Genomic DNA, 18,884 nt, shown 5'->3' on the forward strand with positions numbered 1-18,884 from the left:
GCTGCCACAGCTCAACCTACAGCTCTGTTGCCAGAACTGAAATGGAACCAACTAATTCTTTGCCGGCAACAGAAGGGTTAAACTGGGAGAAGGAGATTGAGCCATACGAAGAATTCTTTTAAAGGACTTTATTAAATAAGGAACTTTAGAACCTGTGCCTGCCCGCCTGTACCCATCTGATCAGTGGAGTTTTACAGCTGGACAATTGACTAAGTCGACTGCAATACGAAAGTGTTCAGTCATTTAAAAAGCTATTGAGTCTTAAGAAACTTGACCCTTGGAAACAAACATGGCCCTGCTTTCCTCAAAGACTTTGTCTTCAAGTAACTACGGTGGAAACCCTGCTTGCAAAGAAGATTTTGTGCACACCCTTGGAGCCTTCAAACCAGTGGAAAATCTGTTTGGAAAATACTCTGTTTCGCGAAACCCCCAACTTCCAGATGCATCGACTGAGTGGAAGTTCTTGGACAAAGCCGAACCGGATTGCCTTTGTTCCAAACCACACGGACCTCGTGCCGTGTGCTGTTATCTGAACCCGAAGACAGAGAGGCCTCTGATAAGTTCAGATAAGTTTAACAGTTTGGAGTTTATTATTCATGACATTTGAGAAATCAATTAGAAATGTTATTCTGTGAGTCATAAACTTTAGAATGTGTAACATCATTTAGTATTTTCTTAAATATAAATGAGTACTGCATTAAACTGTTTTGTTTGACAATTTTAGAAATAAAACTTTCTTATACCTTCTCGAGAAATATCTTCTCATTCCTGTTTAACTGTTTTAGTCTGAAATTTACACACATTAATAGACACTAGATTATAGTTGGCCCTGCCTATCCTTAATCATTGAACAGTAATCAATTTGGCAGAATTGTGTTAACAAGAAATGACAGAATCTTTCTCGGCACCCAAACATAAATGAGACTGATATATATAATGAGAAGTTATTTGACATAAATACTAACCTGCATAGATTTGATGTCTGACTAACAATACTAATGAGAGACTCACCTTCGTCTTACTAACCGGTATTGTACTCAATGTGTTAGTAATTTTGTTTAACGATTTGTGTGTTATCATATGTGATTCCATGTTCTTTGATTTGGTCACAGAAGTGATTTGTCTTTGATTTGTTGATCTTGAGTGAATTTTAATTAGTTTTTCCCTTTTTATATAACTAGTGTAGTGCTACATTTTATCTTTGTTTTTAATACATTTGAGAATCTTTGGAATTGATGCCTGCATCCAATTATTGCAGAAATTGAGTTCTACAAGATTTTAGGATTCTTGATAAGGTGATACTTAAATTCACTTCTTTAACTTAAATTTATAAGTGTACCTTACGCTACATGTGTATTTCTATAGATTTTGGTTATTTCACTTTATTGAATTGGTTTACTGATATACAATTCCCTGTGGCTTGCTGGTTTGAACTTGCCATCTTGAATTAGCAAATTTGTTTTATTACAAGGTGAAATGTTTTATTTGAGGACTCTAAGGACAATATATTAAACATGTGTGTGATCATTGTTTCATTATCTTGCATAGTAAACCCTACACTGTTGTTCCACCCAGGTGAGATCTGTGAGGGAGGTCATTAGAGGGAGTAGTCATTTGCATATGCAAATTTAAAGGGCTGGAGCGGGATTTAGAGGTTGAAGGACAGTGGAGTGGAGTGCTGGACCAATGGGAGGGGAAGAGGGTTAATGAAACTAAAGGCTGATTTATACTTCTGCGTCTGCGTCTTTGCATACATGTGCGGGCGTCGTACACAGACGGTCGCATAGGTGTCTGCCAACATACTTGCACATAACATTGACGCGTGGATAGGGGGCAGTGTTGCATTTACTACATCAAAATCTACAGAAAACGAAACCCGTTTTCTATGGTGCACCTAGGATTGTATGGATGTAAATTAACACATACTGTTAATGACATGTAACAGAAACCACACACACACACATACAAATTGCGTTTTGGCTGTTAAACTCCTCAAAAATATTAAGCTATAAATACGTTCTCCAACCGCCAGACCCGCAGTTTATGTGATAGCTAATGCATATAATAAATATAGCCGACAATAAGGGCTTTGTAATCAAATTAGTAATTTTGAAAGATTTATAATCATGTTGATTGGTTAAACACGCGATTTTCTATACATCATATTTTGATTATTATCATAATTTATTGTATTACATTTGCACCTGATATAGCTCTTGTCTGTTCGGCTCAGCAAGTTTCTAACTTACCTTTGGAATTCAATGTTGCTCATGTTGCAAACCCGGGTCTCTGGATCAGTGCTTTGATCAGTCCTGTTTGATCATGAATGCTAATTGTTCATTTCATCCATTGAAAGCAAAGTACATTTGACCTTTCGTCCAAAATTGCCAAGCACGAAATATGTGGGCATTTTGTGCGATAAAATGTGAATTATATTAAAGAAATGTGCAGTTCGAGTGACAAAATACTCATTATGTGAACAAATGCTTTTGGTGGATGAGGAGATGCATTTTAAATACTTTTGTACTTTCAGATTCTCTGACCTGCTGCAGTGCCTACCAGTGTTGCCAACTAGTTTCAATGGAAAGCAGCTAGATGATGGCATATTTGTGACGTCATCGCGTCTCATTTGCATTTTGTATAGTGTCCGCCCTTTACGTGTGTTTGTTTACATGTGTACATGGGAGCAAATAATACAGATTCGTGATTGGTCCTTGACAATGCTGTTTGCACTGTGCACATGCGCAGCTCATTCACATCTATGTCAGCTGCCGTGCGGTCAACTGATTGTGCTGCTCACCTCTCTCTCTGTCAGTCTCACTGAGCAGAGCAGGCACGGGGAGAGAGCTGCGCCTCCGAGTCCGGCAGGACAGCAAGACCACGCGCTCGCAGGGCAGTACTGGCGACTTTCTTCTACAGGGCGACGGGGGCCGCTGTCAATAGAGCCAAGAGCGAGGTCTACCTCTCCAGAGCATGGCCTGTCGGCCGGGGCCCGCCGACCGTTTTCCCTGTGAAGCCGTCCATCAAGGTTCTGGGGATCACGATCGACGGGACCAACATGGGCACCCGGAGCTGGGAGGAGGCTTTATCTAAAGTCCAAAGAAAGATCCACGGCTGGAGCACAAGGACCTTGACGATGGCCGGTAAGGTGCTGGTCGTAAAGGCCATCCTCTTCCCGATACTCCTCTACGTAGGAATGATCTTCCCCCCAGACAAGGTCGTCGCAAAACTAGTGACCAGGATTATATTTCGGTTTGTCTGGGGGAGCAAAATGGAGAGGCTGAAAAGAGTGCAAATGTTGAAGGGTACCCTGGATGGAGGCAGGGGGGTCCCGGACGTTGTGCAGCTGATACAAGCACAGGGGCTGGCCTACGTGGTCAAGAACATCCAGGCTGAGTGAGTTTTATGAACCGCTTTTATTTTGCCAGCAGCCTGAGACCATTCGGCCTCTGCGCCATGGATAACACCAGGCCGCACTCGTGGGATCCCCCGCCGTTCTACAGGGCACTCCGAGCCTTTGCGCTCGAAGTAGGCCTCCATAAAGTCGTGCTGGCCTCCTGGGATTATAAGACCATCTGTAGCCAGATGAGATCTACCCAGGAGACCAGCCAGATAGAAGATTTCCCTCCCGAAACCTGACAGTTTATCTGGGCTAATGCTACGCACGTTTGCCTCACAAATACGCAGAAAGATGTCTCCTGGATGGCTGTGAGTCGGTGTCTCCCCACCCGAGTGTTCATGCACAGAAGGGGCCTAGCCCCTTATGACATCTGCCCCTACAAGGGTTGCCTGGGGAAGGAGACGGAGGCTCATATCTTTAGGGATTGCCCCTCTGCCTACAGGGTCTGGCTCCTGTTTTCTCCGTTCCTCCACAGGTTTGCCGTTCCTGTGCGGGCGACCGCCCAGCAGATCTTACATGGTCCAGCCAGGGGATTAACATCTTCCACCCTGAGGTGCTGGTGGCGTGTCGTCTGCGCAGTGAAACAGGCCCTGTGGGAGGGACGGAACATCTGTCTATTCAATAAGCAGGAGCTGGACCCAATTGTCATCGCATGGAGGGGCATGGTACTTATAAGGGACTATGTCAATCTGGAGGTCCATCAGAGGTGCAAGGAGGAAGCCTTTAAGAACTGGCAGATACAAGATCTGGGGGTGCTCAGGATCCCATGATGGGACCCACCTCCGGGGACGGTCATCTCCCCCTGCTGGAGCCCGAGTCCAAGATCTTTTAACTATTTTATGAATAATTGTCTTTTAAAAAATTACTTTTAAAAATGAATTTTAACTGTTTTTAAAAATGTAGTAGTTTTTAAAGCACTAGTTGTTGTTTTTTTTTTTGGTTAGTTTTGTTCTATTTTTTTGTCAAATACATTGACCGTTTGGATTTAATTTTAAATGCATTGGACCGTTTTGGTTTGTTTTTTATTTTTACCTTTTTAATTGTTTTTTTATTTTGTCCGGTGCATTTTCAGTTATTTTCAATGTATTTGACTTTTTTGTTGGTAGCAGTTTGCTTTAATCACGTTTGTTTTGTTGTTTTGGGCACTTGTTTATTTGAGTTCAAGTAATTGTTTATATTAATCACAAAGATTTTAAATTTTTTAAAGTGATTTTAAGAATTGATTTTTAAAATTTTAATCACAAGTATTAAAATTTGTATTGATTGTTTTTTATTTGAAATGTAAAATACTTTACCAAATAAAACAGTATTTTTTCTACAGAAGGTAGCTAAGGTTTGTCCAAAAAGTTGCTAGATTTGTTGCTTGGCACTTTTTTGAATAAAAGTCACTAAAGAGGTCTGAAAAGTCGCTAAGTTGGCAACACTAGTGATTACAGCCAGATATCATTATCTGCAGAGATGCATATGCGTACCTACACAGAAGAATAAATCGGCCTTAAATACACATGGGGCTATGGAATGTAAAGTCATAAACAGGACTAGAATTTGTGTGATGATGACCTCAGGTGGTGAGGTGAGAACATGACAGTTGGCTTTGAAGAATGTGAAAATGGTACAAATGTTACCTAGAGTTTCTAACTCTCCAGATTGTCAAGTTTTAGTTTTATGATTTACATTTTCAAGTCCCTCAAATCATGACCTTACATTTGATACCAAACAAGCCATGTGTTCTTTAATTGTAATGTTAAATTTGAAATGTGTTGGTTAAAGGTCTCTTGTAGTTGATTTGGTTAATGTGTTGGGCCAATTTCTGTTCTACAACTTTAAATAGTGGGATGACATATTGCATTTGTGTTTTGTTTTGAAGGTAAGGGTTAATCTGTAATCATTTGTTTCTTTAGTTACTGATTTTGGAATACTCACCAAGCCTGCTAACATCTTGATTTTGCACTGGCTGGGGTTTCCTTGGAATTCCAGGGGGGGTCTGGTCTGATGACCATGTTAGTGGATGATAAGGTTTTATTATTCAGGATGCATGAATAATTCCTTTACCAAATGTTAATTTTACATTGTATGTGAAATGTAAATGGTCCAATGGCTGTTTTAGCGAATGCTCTTCCTTTTAAGACCAAACATGGCTTATTTTGGTTCTGAGGTAGAATTACTTAAAAACCTAAATGTGCCAAAATGTCAGAACTCTGAAACCCTTTTTTCAATCTCTCTAAAATTTGAGGACATTGTCAAGCAACTAGTTACCAACAAAAGCACAATTTGTTAATGTGTTAATGTGGAGAACAGAAAAAATAAACTACTCTGGAATGCTTTAGGCTATCATTTAGTTTCCAATTGCATATGAAAGATGGGATTCTCATCTAGGAACATCAACTGGATACTAACTATGTATTTTTACACTACATAGCTAAAAGTACATGGACACCCCTTCTAATTAGTGGATTAAGCTGACAATTGTATAAAATCAAGCTGCCTGAAAGCAATGTCAGCACAAGAACTGTTCATCGGGAGCTTCATGAAATGTGTTTCCATGGCCAAGCAGCCACACACAAGCCTAAGATCACCATGCACAATGCCAAGCATCTGCTGGAGTGGTGTAAAGGTTGCTGTCATTGGACTCTGGAGCAGTGGAAATGCGTTCTCTGGAGTGATGAATCATGCTTCACCATTTGACAGTCTGACGGATGAATCTGGGTTTGGCAGATGCCAGGAGAACACTGGTCTGGGTCTAGAAAAATGGTCTGAGTCTGGGTTTTCATGGTTCAGGCTAGGCCCCTTAGTTCCACTGAAGGGAAATCTTAACACTACAGCATACAATGACATTCTAGATGATTTTGCGCTTCAAACTTTGTGGAAACAGTTTGGGCAAGGCCCTTTCCTGTTTCACCATGACATTACCCGTGTGCACAAAGTGAGGTCCATACAGAAATAGTTTGTCGAGATCAGTATGGAAGAACTTGACTGTCCTGACCTCAACCCCATCGAACACCTTTAGGATGAATTTCAAGGCCGATAGTGAGCTAATGCTAATGCTAATGCTCTTGTTTCTGAATGGAAGCAAATCCCCACAGCAATGTTCCATCATTGTGGAAAGTCTTCCCAGAAGAGTGAATTCTATAGCAGCAAAGGGGAGACAGACTCCATATTAATGCCCATGAGTTTGAAATGAGATGTTGTGTCCACATACATTTTGCCATGTACTGTATCCTTATTTTGCCACAATAACTCTGAAATACAACTGTACACCTACAGAATAGAGGCCAGTAAATTAAATAGAAATCAAAGCTGAAATTGACCTTCTGCTATATGCAGGTATGAGCAAAGGCAACCATGAGCCCATTAACACCCTGTGGTCTGACACAGCTGAGAGGGTCCAACACTGCCCTGGTCTGCAATGGATGTTAACAGCATGACACAAGTGTGCACATAAAGTGTGCTTTACCTGTGTTTAGATCAGTGAATAAATAACAGAAAAATGTTCATGACAAGTTCCAATGGATGAAATTGTTCAAAATAACTGTCCAAAACACATAAAAACTTCAGTTTTTAAAAAACAAATTTGGCTATGAATGTGTGAAATATATTGCTTATTGTGAGGATTTAAAACCTTGGGCGGAGCTGTGTGGCGTGTAGTGCTAAGAGGAGCAGTGTGGATTGAATCATGACCAGCACACAATACATTCGTGACCTCTCTGGATCCGTGAGGTATTATTTAACAATTCATAAAACTATTTGTATTACAGTGCATCTGGAAAGTATTCACAGTGCTTCACGTTTTCCACATTTTGTTATGTAAAAGCCTTATTCCAAAATTGATTAAATTCATTATTTTCCTCAAAATTCTACAAACAATACCCCATAATGACAACGTGAAAGAAGTTTGTTTGAAATCTTTGCAAAAAAAAAAAGCACATGTACATAAGTATTCACAGCCTTTGCCAGACACTCACAATTGAGCTCAGGTGCATCCTGTTTCCACTGATCATCCTTGAGATGTTTCTACAACTTGATTGGAGTCCACCTGTGGTAAATTCAGTTGATTGGACATGATTTGGAAAGGCACACGCCTGTCTACAGTGAGTGAAAAAAGTATTTGATCCCCTGCTGATTTTGTACGTTTGCCCACTAACAAAGAAATGATCAGTCTATAATTTTAATGGTAGGTGTATTTTAACAGTGAGAGACAGAATAACAACAAAAAAATCCAGAAAAACGCATTTCAAAAAAGTTATAAATTGATTTGCATGTTAATGAGGGAAATAAGTATTTGATCCCCTATCAATCAGCAAGATTTCTGGCTCCCAGGTGTCTTAAAGGGAGTGCTCCCAATCTCAGCTCGTTACCTGTATAAAAGACACCTGTCCACAGAAGCAATCAATCAATCAATCAATCAGATTCCAAACTCTCCACCATGGTCAAGACCAAAGAGCTGTCCAAGGATGTCAGGGACAAGATTGTAGACCTACACAAGGCTGGAATGGGCTACAAGACCATCGCCAAGCAGCTTGGTGAGAAGGTGACAACAGTTGGTGCGATTATTCGCAAATGGAAGAAACACAAAATAACTGTCAGTCTCCCTCGGTCTGGGGCTCCATGCAAGATCTCACCTCGTGGAGTTTCAATGATCATGAGAACAGTGAGGAATCAGCCCAGAACTAACAGAGGATCTTGTTAATGATCTCAAGGCAGCTGGGACCATAGTCACCAAGAAAACAATTGGTAACACACTACGCCGTGAAGGACTGAAATCCTGCAGCGCCCGCAAGGTCCCCCTGCTCAAGAAAACACATGTACAGGCCCGTGTGAAGTTTGCCAATGAACATCTGAATGATTCAGAGGAGAACTGGGTGAAAGTGTTGTGGTCAGAAGAGACCAAAATCAAGCTCTTTGGCATCAACTCAACTCGCCGTGTTTGGAGGAGGAGGAATGACCCCAAGAACACCATCCCCACCGTCAAACATGGAGGTGGAAACATTATGCTTTGGGGGTGTTTTTCTGCTAAGGGGAAAGGACAACTGCACCGCATCAAAGGGACGATGGACGGGGCCATGTACCGTCAAATCTTGGGTGAGAACCTCCTTCCCTCAGCCAGGGCATTGAAAATGGGTCGTGGATGGGTATTCCAGCATGACAATGACCCAAAACACACAGCCAAGGAAAAACAAGGGAGGGGCTCAAGAAGAAGCACACTCCTGGAGTGGAGAGCCAGTCTCCAGACCTTAATACCATAGAAAATCTGTGGAGGGAGCTGAAGGTTCGAGTTGCCAAATGTCAGCCTTTAAACCTTAATGACTTGGAGAGGATCTGCAAAGAGGAGTGGGACAAAATCCCTCCTGAGATGTGTGCAAACCTGGTGGCCAACTATAAGAAACGTCTGACCTCTGTGATTGCCAACAAGGGTTTTGCCACCAAGTACTAAGTCGAAGGGGTCAAATACTTATTTCCCTCATTAACATGCAAATCAATGTATAACTTTTTTGAAATGCGTTTTTCTGGATTTTTTTGTTGTTATTCTGTCTCTCACTGTTAAAATACACCTACCATTAAAATTATAGACTGATCATTTCTTTGTCAGTGGGCAAACGTACAAAATCAGCAGGGGATCAAATAATTTTTTCCCTCACTGTATATAAGGTCCCACAGTTAGCAGTGCATGTCAGAGCACAAACCAAGCCATGAAGTCCAAGGAATTGTCTGTAGACCTCCGAGACCGGATTGTATCGAGGCACAGATCTGGGGAAGGGTACAGAAAAAATTCTGCAGCATTGAAGGTCCCAATGAGCACAGTGGCCTCCATCATCCGTAAATTTAAAAGAAGTTTGGAACCACCAGGACTCTTCCTAGAGCTGGCCGTCCGGCCAAACTGAGCAATCGGGGGAGAAGGGCCTTAGTCAGGGAGGTGACCAAGAACCCGATGGTCACTGTGATAGAGCTCCAGCTTGTCTCTGTGGAGAGAGGAGAACCTTCCAGAAGAACAACCATCTCTGCAGCACTCCACCAATCAGGCCTGTATGGTAGAGTGGCCAGACGGAAGCCCCTCCTCAGTAAAAGGCACATGACAGCCTGCCTGGAGTTTGCCAAAAGGCACCTGAAGGACTCTCAGACCATGAGAATCAAAATTCTCTGGTCTGATGAAACAAAGATTGAACTCCTGTCTGGAGGAAACCAGGCACCGCCCATCACCTGGCCAATACCATCCCTACAGTGAAGCATGGTGGTGGCAGCATGCAGCAGGAACTGGGAGATTAGTCAGGATCGAGGGAAAGATGAATGCAGCAATGTACAGAGACATCCTTGATGAAAACCTGCTCCAGAGCGCTCTGGACCTCAGACTGGGGTGAAGGTTCATCTTCCAACAGGACAACGACCCTAAGCACACAGCCAAGATAACAAAGGAGTGGCTACAGGACAACTCCGTGAATGTCCTTGAGTAGCCCAGACTTGAACCCGATTGAACATCTCTGGAGAGATCTGAAAATGGCTGTGAACCGACATTTCCCATCCAACCTGATAGAGCTTGAGAGGTCCTGCAAAGAAGAATGGGAGAAACTGCCCAAAAATAGGTGTGCCAAGCTTGTAGCATCATACTCAAAAAGACTTGAGGCTATAATTGGTGCCAAAGGTGCTTCAACAAAGTATTGAGCAAAGGCTGTGAATACTTATGTACATGTGTTTTTTTTTTTTTTTTTTTTTTAATAAATTTGCAAAGATTTCAAACAAACTTCTTTTACGTTGTCATTATGGGGTATTTTTTGTAGAATTTTGAGGAAAATAATGAATTTAATCAATTTTGGAATAAGGCTGTAACATAACAAAATGTGGAAAAAGTGAAGCGCTGTGAATACTTTCCGGATGCACTGTATATACAAATATGTACAGGTATTCTTCAAGTTGTATTACAAAGGTCTTAAGTAAGTAACTAATCAGATACAGCCAAAAAGAATAAACATATATAGGACTATCCAATTTATCAAGGGGAGATTGTCAGAATCCATTACTGTGACAATAGTAAATGCACACATAACAAAGAGAAGAGTGGAGATCAAATACTTGAAGATCCCATTCTGCAAATAAGATCACAAGAGAGTCAGAGTGAAAGACAACCAGGCAATCAAGTCAGAAAGCAGCATTTAAATAAAACCCAAATTGCAATACAAATGGATTATAAAAAAATATGTAGCAACCTTCATGCCCCAGCCATGGCATAGAAATAAAAACAGAACAGTTAAGCACATCAGTGTGGCCCTCTACAGTTACAGGCAGAGCACATTGAAAACAAGCAGCTTTTCAGTTCAGACTCACAAGGCTACAGCATTGCTGAGATCTTAATGTCACCTAGAAGGGAATAGTACAGAAACAAACCTTTTAGCCCTTATGCACAGTATGAAATTGTGTTGATGATTAATGTGTTGCATTATCATAACAACAGTGTTTCAAGAGCTTCCTCTGGCCGAGATACATGTGAATCTGTTCCTGAATTACACTAAAAGGTCTGGAGGAATAAAGTGAATGTAGCCATGTGGTGTGTGTGTGTACACGGCCTATGTAGATACACACCAGCAGCACAGACACATCCATGTGGGGCATATTATAAAATGTGATATAATTTCTTTCATGGAGACGTTGTACTTTCAAAATGTATTTGAATGTATATGCTCATGTGCTGCTGTTTTAAAGTAATAAGATATCCTTTTCTCCTTAAGTGTGCTGATTTTCTTTTTAATTCTTCTACTGTGCTTTATTATAAATGTTTTGTGTAGAAATTATATAATTCTAAAATTCAACATTAACTGAATCACGGTGAAAGGGACAACTTTCAGGCATGATCCTTTGAAAGGTCAGGTTTCCCAACAAACTCGGTTCATGTTTTACACACTTGTAATTCATCTTTCCTCTAATTTGTGGGAAGGAAACCCTTAATAATTTCAGCAGTGGCTACACTGTCCTCAACTGTCAGGATGGTTGTATCTGCTTGGCTCTTAAACTCCAGTTAACCTTCCTCCCTGATTTAAACTCTTAATGCAATGACCAAGATAACTACCAGAGGGAAACCCAGCTATACTACTGAGTATTGTATCGTTAGTTGATGAGAGCCATGGGGACTTACAGGATAAAGACTGGTGTCACCTGACTCAGTGTTGCTCCCATCATTATGAGCAGTAGTAAAAGTAGTAAATAACAGTCTGTAATTTAATCTGTATCACGTTGACGTTTACTGTTTCTGACTCTGGTTAGAAGTACTGGAGCCCTGTACTGGACCTGAACCTACAGGTGCCTCTGGGCCTTTGATGCCTCCTGACTGTCATCTCACTCTCACATATGAATGACCTTGTCTTTGGCACACACTCTGAAAACTCTCCTTCGAATCTGATGCAGTTTCAGTCCATATATGAGGGGGTTGAAGAGAGGAGGGATGACCAGGAATTCCACAGCCATGATGTTCCGCAGGCTCTGAGAAAGAGTAATTGACCCATACCTGCTGTACATCACGTCAAAGAGTGTTGCAAGTACGAAATTGATCACTGCCATCAGATGGGGAAGGCAGGTCTGCATGAATGTACTCCTCTGTTCGAGAGACTTTAAACATGCTCTAACGATCCGAATGTAAGTATATATGATAAATACGGCTTGTGCAAGCTGTGCAATTATAAGAATGAATCCATATGCATTGTTTAGTGTGGTGGCTGTACATGACATCTTCACAACTGACCAGTTGTCACAGTAAAGTTTGTCTATGTGAGACCCACATAGAGGTAGTCTGTAGGTTAAGTAAATTGTAATGAGTATGGAACAGAAAGGATAGCCCCAGGCAAAAAGTAGCAATTTCCCCACAGTCGTAGGAGTCATGACACTGTGGTATTGTAAGGGTCTGCATATTGCCACATACCTGTCATAAGCCATCACAGTTAGAATTGTTATTTCACACATAACAGAAGTGTAGATCACAAATGACTGAGTCAAACATCCAGCGTATGAGATCACATGAGAGTCAGAGAGGAAGTCGGCCAGCAGTTTGGGATAGAACCCAGCAGTTCCATACAGTCCATTGACACACAGGTTACAGAGGAGGATGTACATGGGCTCATGGAGGGTTTTCTCGGTGATGATTGTTGCGATCAGTGTCAAATTTACAACAACCATCAATAGGTAAAGAAGCAGAGTAAACGCAAAGTAGATATTCTTATGTGTCTTTGATTCGTTCAGTCCAGAAAGAGTAAAGATGGTAACCAGTGTTGAATTCTCCATTATGAAATTTAATATCTTACGATTTCTGGTGGAATAAGTGCTTGAATATATTAAAGAATAATTAAAACCATGACAGAAATAAAATTCAACAATATCTTAAAAATAATAAATGATTATTCTCAATTTCAGCAAAGATAAAGAAAACACTTGTGCCCAACACTTGACATGAAAATAAAAACATTACTTACTTACACTCTCATTTTGTCTTTGTCTATCCTATATTATTCATGGTCAGGTTTGCTGACATTACCTCATTGGCATATCCAGTTTCTGTGAGGTAAGCATTAGACTGCATTGAACTCAGCAGGTTTATGAGGTTTATACTTCCCTCCGAGGGGACAGTCTGTGGGGATCTGCAATGATCAACACATCCTGAGAGAGCTGTGCCACCAGGCATTCTTTAATGAGCCCAAGAACAAGGATAAGAAGTGAAGCCACAGAAGACACACATTCTCCACAGAGATCCTTTATTTAGTGAAGAGATTTAACATGAATATAACAAATATGATGATATACAGAACTAGTCATGTTAAGTTACAAGACAAGGACACTATTGACAAGTTAAATGAAACTATAAAATAAAATAAAGAACATTAAAGCTCATTAGGACTGTAATGTTCACCTACAATATAGTTGCACAGAAGTGTGGTGAAGCTTTAATTTGAGTGTCATAAATAAGGTCTGTGTATAGAGATTTGATTCCTTTAGCTAACTATCAGCCAGGTGTTGCCAGTCTTGCTCCTGGAGAGCCACAGGGCCTGAAGAGTTTGGTTTTATCCAGATTGTTAACTGTTTAATTGAGCCAATTGTGGGTCTTAATTAGTCAAAAGCTCCCTCTGTTCAAGGTATCTAGTGATTGGTGATTTAGAGATACCTGTAAGACCTGCAATATTGTGACCTTGCAGGAGCAGGGTTGGCATATAGCATATAAATCAAAAGTCAGTTTACATGCATTAAGGTTGTTCGACTCTGTGTCATGAATTTTAAATGTTCATTAAACACTTATTACTTTCAAGCAAAATATATTATATATATACACATATACAGTTATTATTATTATTATTTGGACAGTGACACAATTGTCATAATTTCGGCTCTGTACACCAACACAATGGATTTGAAAGGAGACAATCAAGATTCTTGGGGTTCTTTGAAATGCATGCTCAATTGGATTCAGGTCAGGTGATTGACTTGGCCATTTGCAGAACATTCTACTTCTTCACCTAACAAAAGTCTAGGGTTGCTTTCACAGTATGCTTTATGTCATTGTTCATCTGCACTGTGAATGACTGTGAAACTCCAATGAGTTTTGTAGCATTTGGCTGAATCTGAGCAGATAACATAGCCCTAAAAACTTCAGAATTCATCAATCATCAATAAATACAAGGGAACCAGTTCCCTTGGCATACATGCCCATGCCATAACACTACCTCCACCATGCTTCACAGATGAGGTGGTATGCTTCGGATCATGATCAGTTCCTTCCCTTCTGCATACTCTTCTCTTCCCATCATTCTGGTAGTTGATATTTGGCTCATCTGTCCATAGGATGATGTTCCAGAACTGTACAGGGTTCTTCAGATGTTTTTTGGCAAACTCTAATCTGGTCTTCCTGTTTCCTGTTTACATCTTGTGGCAAACCCTCTGTATGTACTGTGGTGAAGTCTTCTCTTGATTGTTAAGTTTGACAAAGATATACTTACCTCCAGGAGGGTGTTCTTGATCTGTCTAACTGTTGTGAAGGGGTTTTTCATCACCAGGGAAACAATTATTCTGTCATCTGTCATTTCCGTGGTCTTCCAGGCCTTTTGGTGTTCCTGGGCTCACCAGTGCGTTCTTTCTTTTTAAGAATGTACCGAATAGTTGATTTGGCCACACCTAATGTTTTTGCTATCTCTCTGATTGGTTTGTTATGATTTCTAAGGTAAAACTGAAGGCAAAATGTCCAAAGAACAAGCAGGAACTAAAGACAGCTGTAGTACAGGCCTGGCAGAGCATCACCAGTGAAGAAACCCAGCATCTGGTGATGTCTATGGTTTCCAGGGTCATTGACTTCAAAGGATTTGCAACCAAGTATTGAAACTCACAATTTAATTCATTATTATGTTAGTTTGTCCAAATACTTTTGAGCCCCTAAAATTGGGGGGGCCACATATAAAAATGGGTGTAATTCCTACACCGTTCACCCAGTTTGGATGTAACTACCCTCAAATTACAGACAAATTACAGTCTATATAGATATAGATATAGATATAGATATAGAGGTAAGCAGCACTTGGGGCAATGGTGCAGATCGAATCCCAACCTGCACACACTGCATTGGTGAACTCTCTGGATCCATGAGGTATTATTGAACCATAAACCATCCTTTGTCCTGATTGAGTTACCATGACTTTTACTTCCTAGATTAATATAAGCAAGAAAACCAAGAACAACAACAATAAAGTAACAGTGCATATTAAAATTGCATTAATTTAATGTATTGCCACTCAATTGTCAGAATCCATCACTATGACAATAGTAAATATGATAAAAGAGAAAAGATCAAACACTTGAATATCACAACCAGCATCTAAAATCACATGGGAGCTAGAGTAAAAGGAAACCAGGCAATGACGACAGAAAGCAGCAGTTGCAGTTTATGTAGCAACCTTTTTGCCCAAGCCATAGTAGAGCACTTTAATGCACATCAATAAAAACAGGACAGTTAAGCTCATCAGTGTGGCTCTCTCCAGTTACAGGCAGAGCGCATTGAAAACAAACAATTTTTCAGTTCAGACTCACAAGTGTAAGAGAATTTTGAATGCTTAGTTTTTTTTCAGTCAATCTAAATAAATAGTTGAACTGAAAATTCATAGGTCAATTGGTTTCTCTTTTAAGATTATTTTTAGAGGGAAGATGCGGTCAAGTCATAGATGTGCAATAATAATTTATTTTGACAAAAATAGGAAACTAATATCATTCAATTATATTACTGAAAATAAGTAATATTAAGCTTCTGCTGGATTACAGTAAGAAACAGATAATACCCATTTTCTTCTTTCTCCTCACAGTACAGCGTATAGGCCAGTCTGGTCAGGCAGGAAGCGGTGTGTCTCTCTCCGTCTCCCTCCAGCTCTCTCTTGTGTCTTGTTGCAGAATGAAGAAGTTAAGAGAACTAAAATTCTCTTTGTTTTCCCTTTTATAAGGTTTCCTTCCAACCAATAGCATTTTGCCACCACCATGACTTGGGTGCCTTATGCTAAAGTAATTTAGAAGTGGGGGTCATTTCGAATTTGACTAGGAGCCAATAAGAGGACAGGTCCCTTTTGGTCTCCTGGACATACAGATAAGGTTACCAGGGGTTACCAGGGCTACCCGATAAAAGGGAGGAGGTCTGTTTCCTCTACCAAACCAGATGGTATAGAATTTCCCATAGAAAAATACATTCTAACAAATAATATCTTAAACAAGGCTACATAATTGCTGAGTTCTTAATGTCACCTGGAAGGGAATTGTACAGAAAAAAACGTTTAGCTCTAATCCACATTACATTACATTTACATTATCTGTCAGTAGTAATATAGGGTACTTTTTCGGGGGGGGCTGCGGAGGGGGGCCCTTCCTAGGGGGGTTAAGGGGGGATTTGACCTTTTGACCTTGAACTTGATTTGAACTCGGGGGGGGGGGGTCCCTTCCTAGGGGGTGGGGGGGGGGTCTTCCTAGGGGGTGCGGGGTGCTTGTACACACATGAATAATCACAGAATAATTACCATATTGATGGGTTCCGAAGGAATGTGCAGGGTGGTGGGGGTCTTCAACTGTTTTTCAAACCCTACAAAAGATTTGTCTTTAAGCCAGACTGATTCTTTAGTAAAATAGCTATTTTTCTCTATACGTGTGAAGCTCCAAAAGAGCGCTATGTATACCCTTCAGATTCTTTAGAAAACATAGATATTTTTCCCTACGCTAGTGAAGCTCCAAAAGAGTTGTATTTAAGTCCTCCCGATTTATTTAGTAGAATAGCTGTTTTTTACTACACGAGTGAAGCTCCAAAAGAGTTCTATTAAAGCCCTCCCGATTCTTTAGTAACATAGATACTTCTACTTAAGCGAGATCCGCGAGGCTGTCTCTTCAACAGGGCCAAAGCTGTTACCTCTTTCAAATGGACAAGGGTTATGTCGGTCTGGAGCTTTTTGAGCTAGTTGGGGTGGCGAGGAGATGTCTACGTATTTAGTAACCTTTAGTAACCCTTTAGTAAATCTTGGATATGAGCGAAATGAAAAGAAATGTAATACAGAAAATGTAAATTAGAACTTTCAGTAATAAGCATAATCTCAGTAAATACTACACCAACCCAAGACCAATATTTTCTTGCATTTCAGAATATATATCAAACGGATTATTTAAAGAACAGATACAATGTAAAGATTGAATAAATACAATTATGAAGTTTTAAAGGTGTGTGTGTGTGTGTGTGTGTGTGTTCACAACAGCGTGCAATGTAAATGAAATGTAACGTTACTAAGTTAAGAAATCCTTAAATATAGAAGAGTTATAGAATATATATGTTATATAAGAAGCATAGACTATATATGTAGAAACTGGGAAATTTCAATACAACTCAATAAAATCAGCATTTGTAATAATATTAGTAACCAAACATCAAATTATTTTAAATAAATATGTAATATAATCCGTTCAAGCATTAAGATTAAGTAAATACACTCAATACGATCTCAGCACATACTATGTGTGTGTGTGTGTGTATGTACAGTGAGGGAAAAAAGTATTTGATCCCCTGTTAATTTTGTACGTTTGCCCACTGACAAAGAAATGATCAGTCTATAATTTTAATGGTAGGTGTATTTTAACAGTGAGAGACAGAATAACAAAAAAATCCAGAAAAACGCATTTCAAAAAAGTTATAAATTGATTTGCATGTTAATGAGGGAAATAAGTATTTGACCCCTTTGACTTAGAACTTGGTGGCAAAACCCTTGTTGGCAATCACAGAGGTCAGACGTTTTTTGTAGTTGGCCACCAGGTTTGCACACATCTCAGGAGGGATTTTGTCCCACTCCTCTTTGCAGATCCTCTCCAAGTCATTAAGGTTTCGAGGCTGACGTTTGGCAACTCGAACCTTCAGCTCCCTCCACAGATTTTCTATGGGATTAAGGTCTGGAGACTGGCTAGGCCACTCCAGGACCTTAATGTGCTTCTTCTTGAGCCACTCCTTTGTTGCCTTGGCTGTGTGTTTTGGGTCATTGTCATGCTGGAATACCCATCCACGACCCATTTTCAATGCCCTGGCTGAGGGAAGGAGGTTCTCACCCAAGATTTGACTGTACATGGCCCCGTCCATCGTCCCTTTGATGCGGTGCAGTTGTCCTTTCCCCTTAGCAGAAAAACACCCCCCATGTTTCCACCTCCATGTTTGACGGTGGGGATGGTGTTCTTGGGGTCATTCCTCCTCCTCCAAACACGGCGAGTTGAGTTGATGCCAAAGAGCTTGATTTTGGTCTCTTCTGACCACAACACTTTCACCCAGTTCTCCTCTGAATCATTCAGATGTTCATTGGCAAACTTCACACGGGCCTGTACATGTGCTTTCTTGAGCAGGGGGACCTTGCGGGCGCTGCAGGATTTCAGTCCTTCACGGCGTAGTGTGTTACCAATTGTTTTCTTGGTGACTATGGTCCCAGCTGCCTTGAGATCATTATCAAGATCCTCCCGTGTAGTTCTGGGCTGATTCCTCACCGTTCTCATGATCATTGAAACTCCACGAGGTGAGATCTTGCATGGAGCCCCAGACCGAGGGAGACTGACAGTTATTTTGTGTTTCTTCCATTTGCGAATAATCGCACCAACTGTTGTCACCTTCTCACCAAGCTGCTTGGCGATGGTCTTGTAGCCCATTCCAGCCTTGTGTAGGTCTACAATCTTGTCCCTGACATCCTTGGGCATCTCTTTGGTTTTGGCCATGGTGGAGAGTTTGGAATCTGATTGATTGATTGCTTCTGGCTCCCAGGTGTCTTTTATACAGGTAACGAGCTGAGATTAGGAGCACTCCCTTTAAGAGAGTGCTCCTAATCTCAGCTCGTTACCTGTATAAAAGACACCTGGGAGCCAGAAATCTTGCTGATTGATAGGGGATCAAATACTTATTTCCCTCATTAACATGCAAATCAATGTATAACTTTTTTGAAATGCGTTTTTCTGGATTTTTTTGTTGTTATTCTGTCTC

General features: G+C 40.6%; 1 protein-coding gene across 1 annotated transcript; it reads right to left on the bottom strand.

The window, feature by feature from the left end:
• Positions 1-11,725: 11,725 nt before the first annotated feature.
• On the bottom strand, positions 11,726-12,664 carry LOC136747041 (olfactory receptor 9S13-like). Its single transcript, XM_066699996.1, has one exon. It carries the CDS (start codon positions 12,656-12,658, stop codon positions 11,726-11,728), a length of 933 nt encoding a protein of 310 aa, XP_066556093.1. The 5' UTR covers positions 12,659-12,664.
• Between the last annotated feature and the right edge of the window lie 6,220 nt (positions 12,665-18,884).

Source organism: Amia ocellicauda, chromosome 3, assembly GCF_036373705.1.
Source record: "Amia ocellicauda isolate fAmiCal2 chromosome 3, fAmiCal2.hap1, whole genome shotgun sequence".
Lineage (NCBI taxonomy): Eukaryota > Metazoa > Chordata > Actinopteri > Amiiformes > Amiidae > Amia > Amia ocellicauda.

Excerpts from the sequence above, each read along its gene's own strand:
- LOC136747041 (XM_066699996.1), bottom strand. The coding sequence starts at position 12,658 with ATGGAGAATTCAACACTGGTTACCATCTTTACTCTTTCTGGACTGAAC.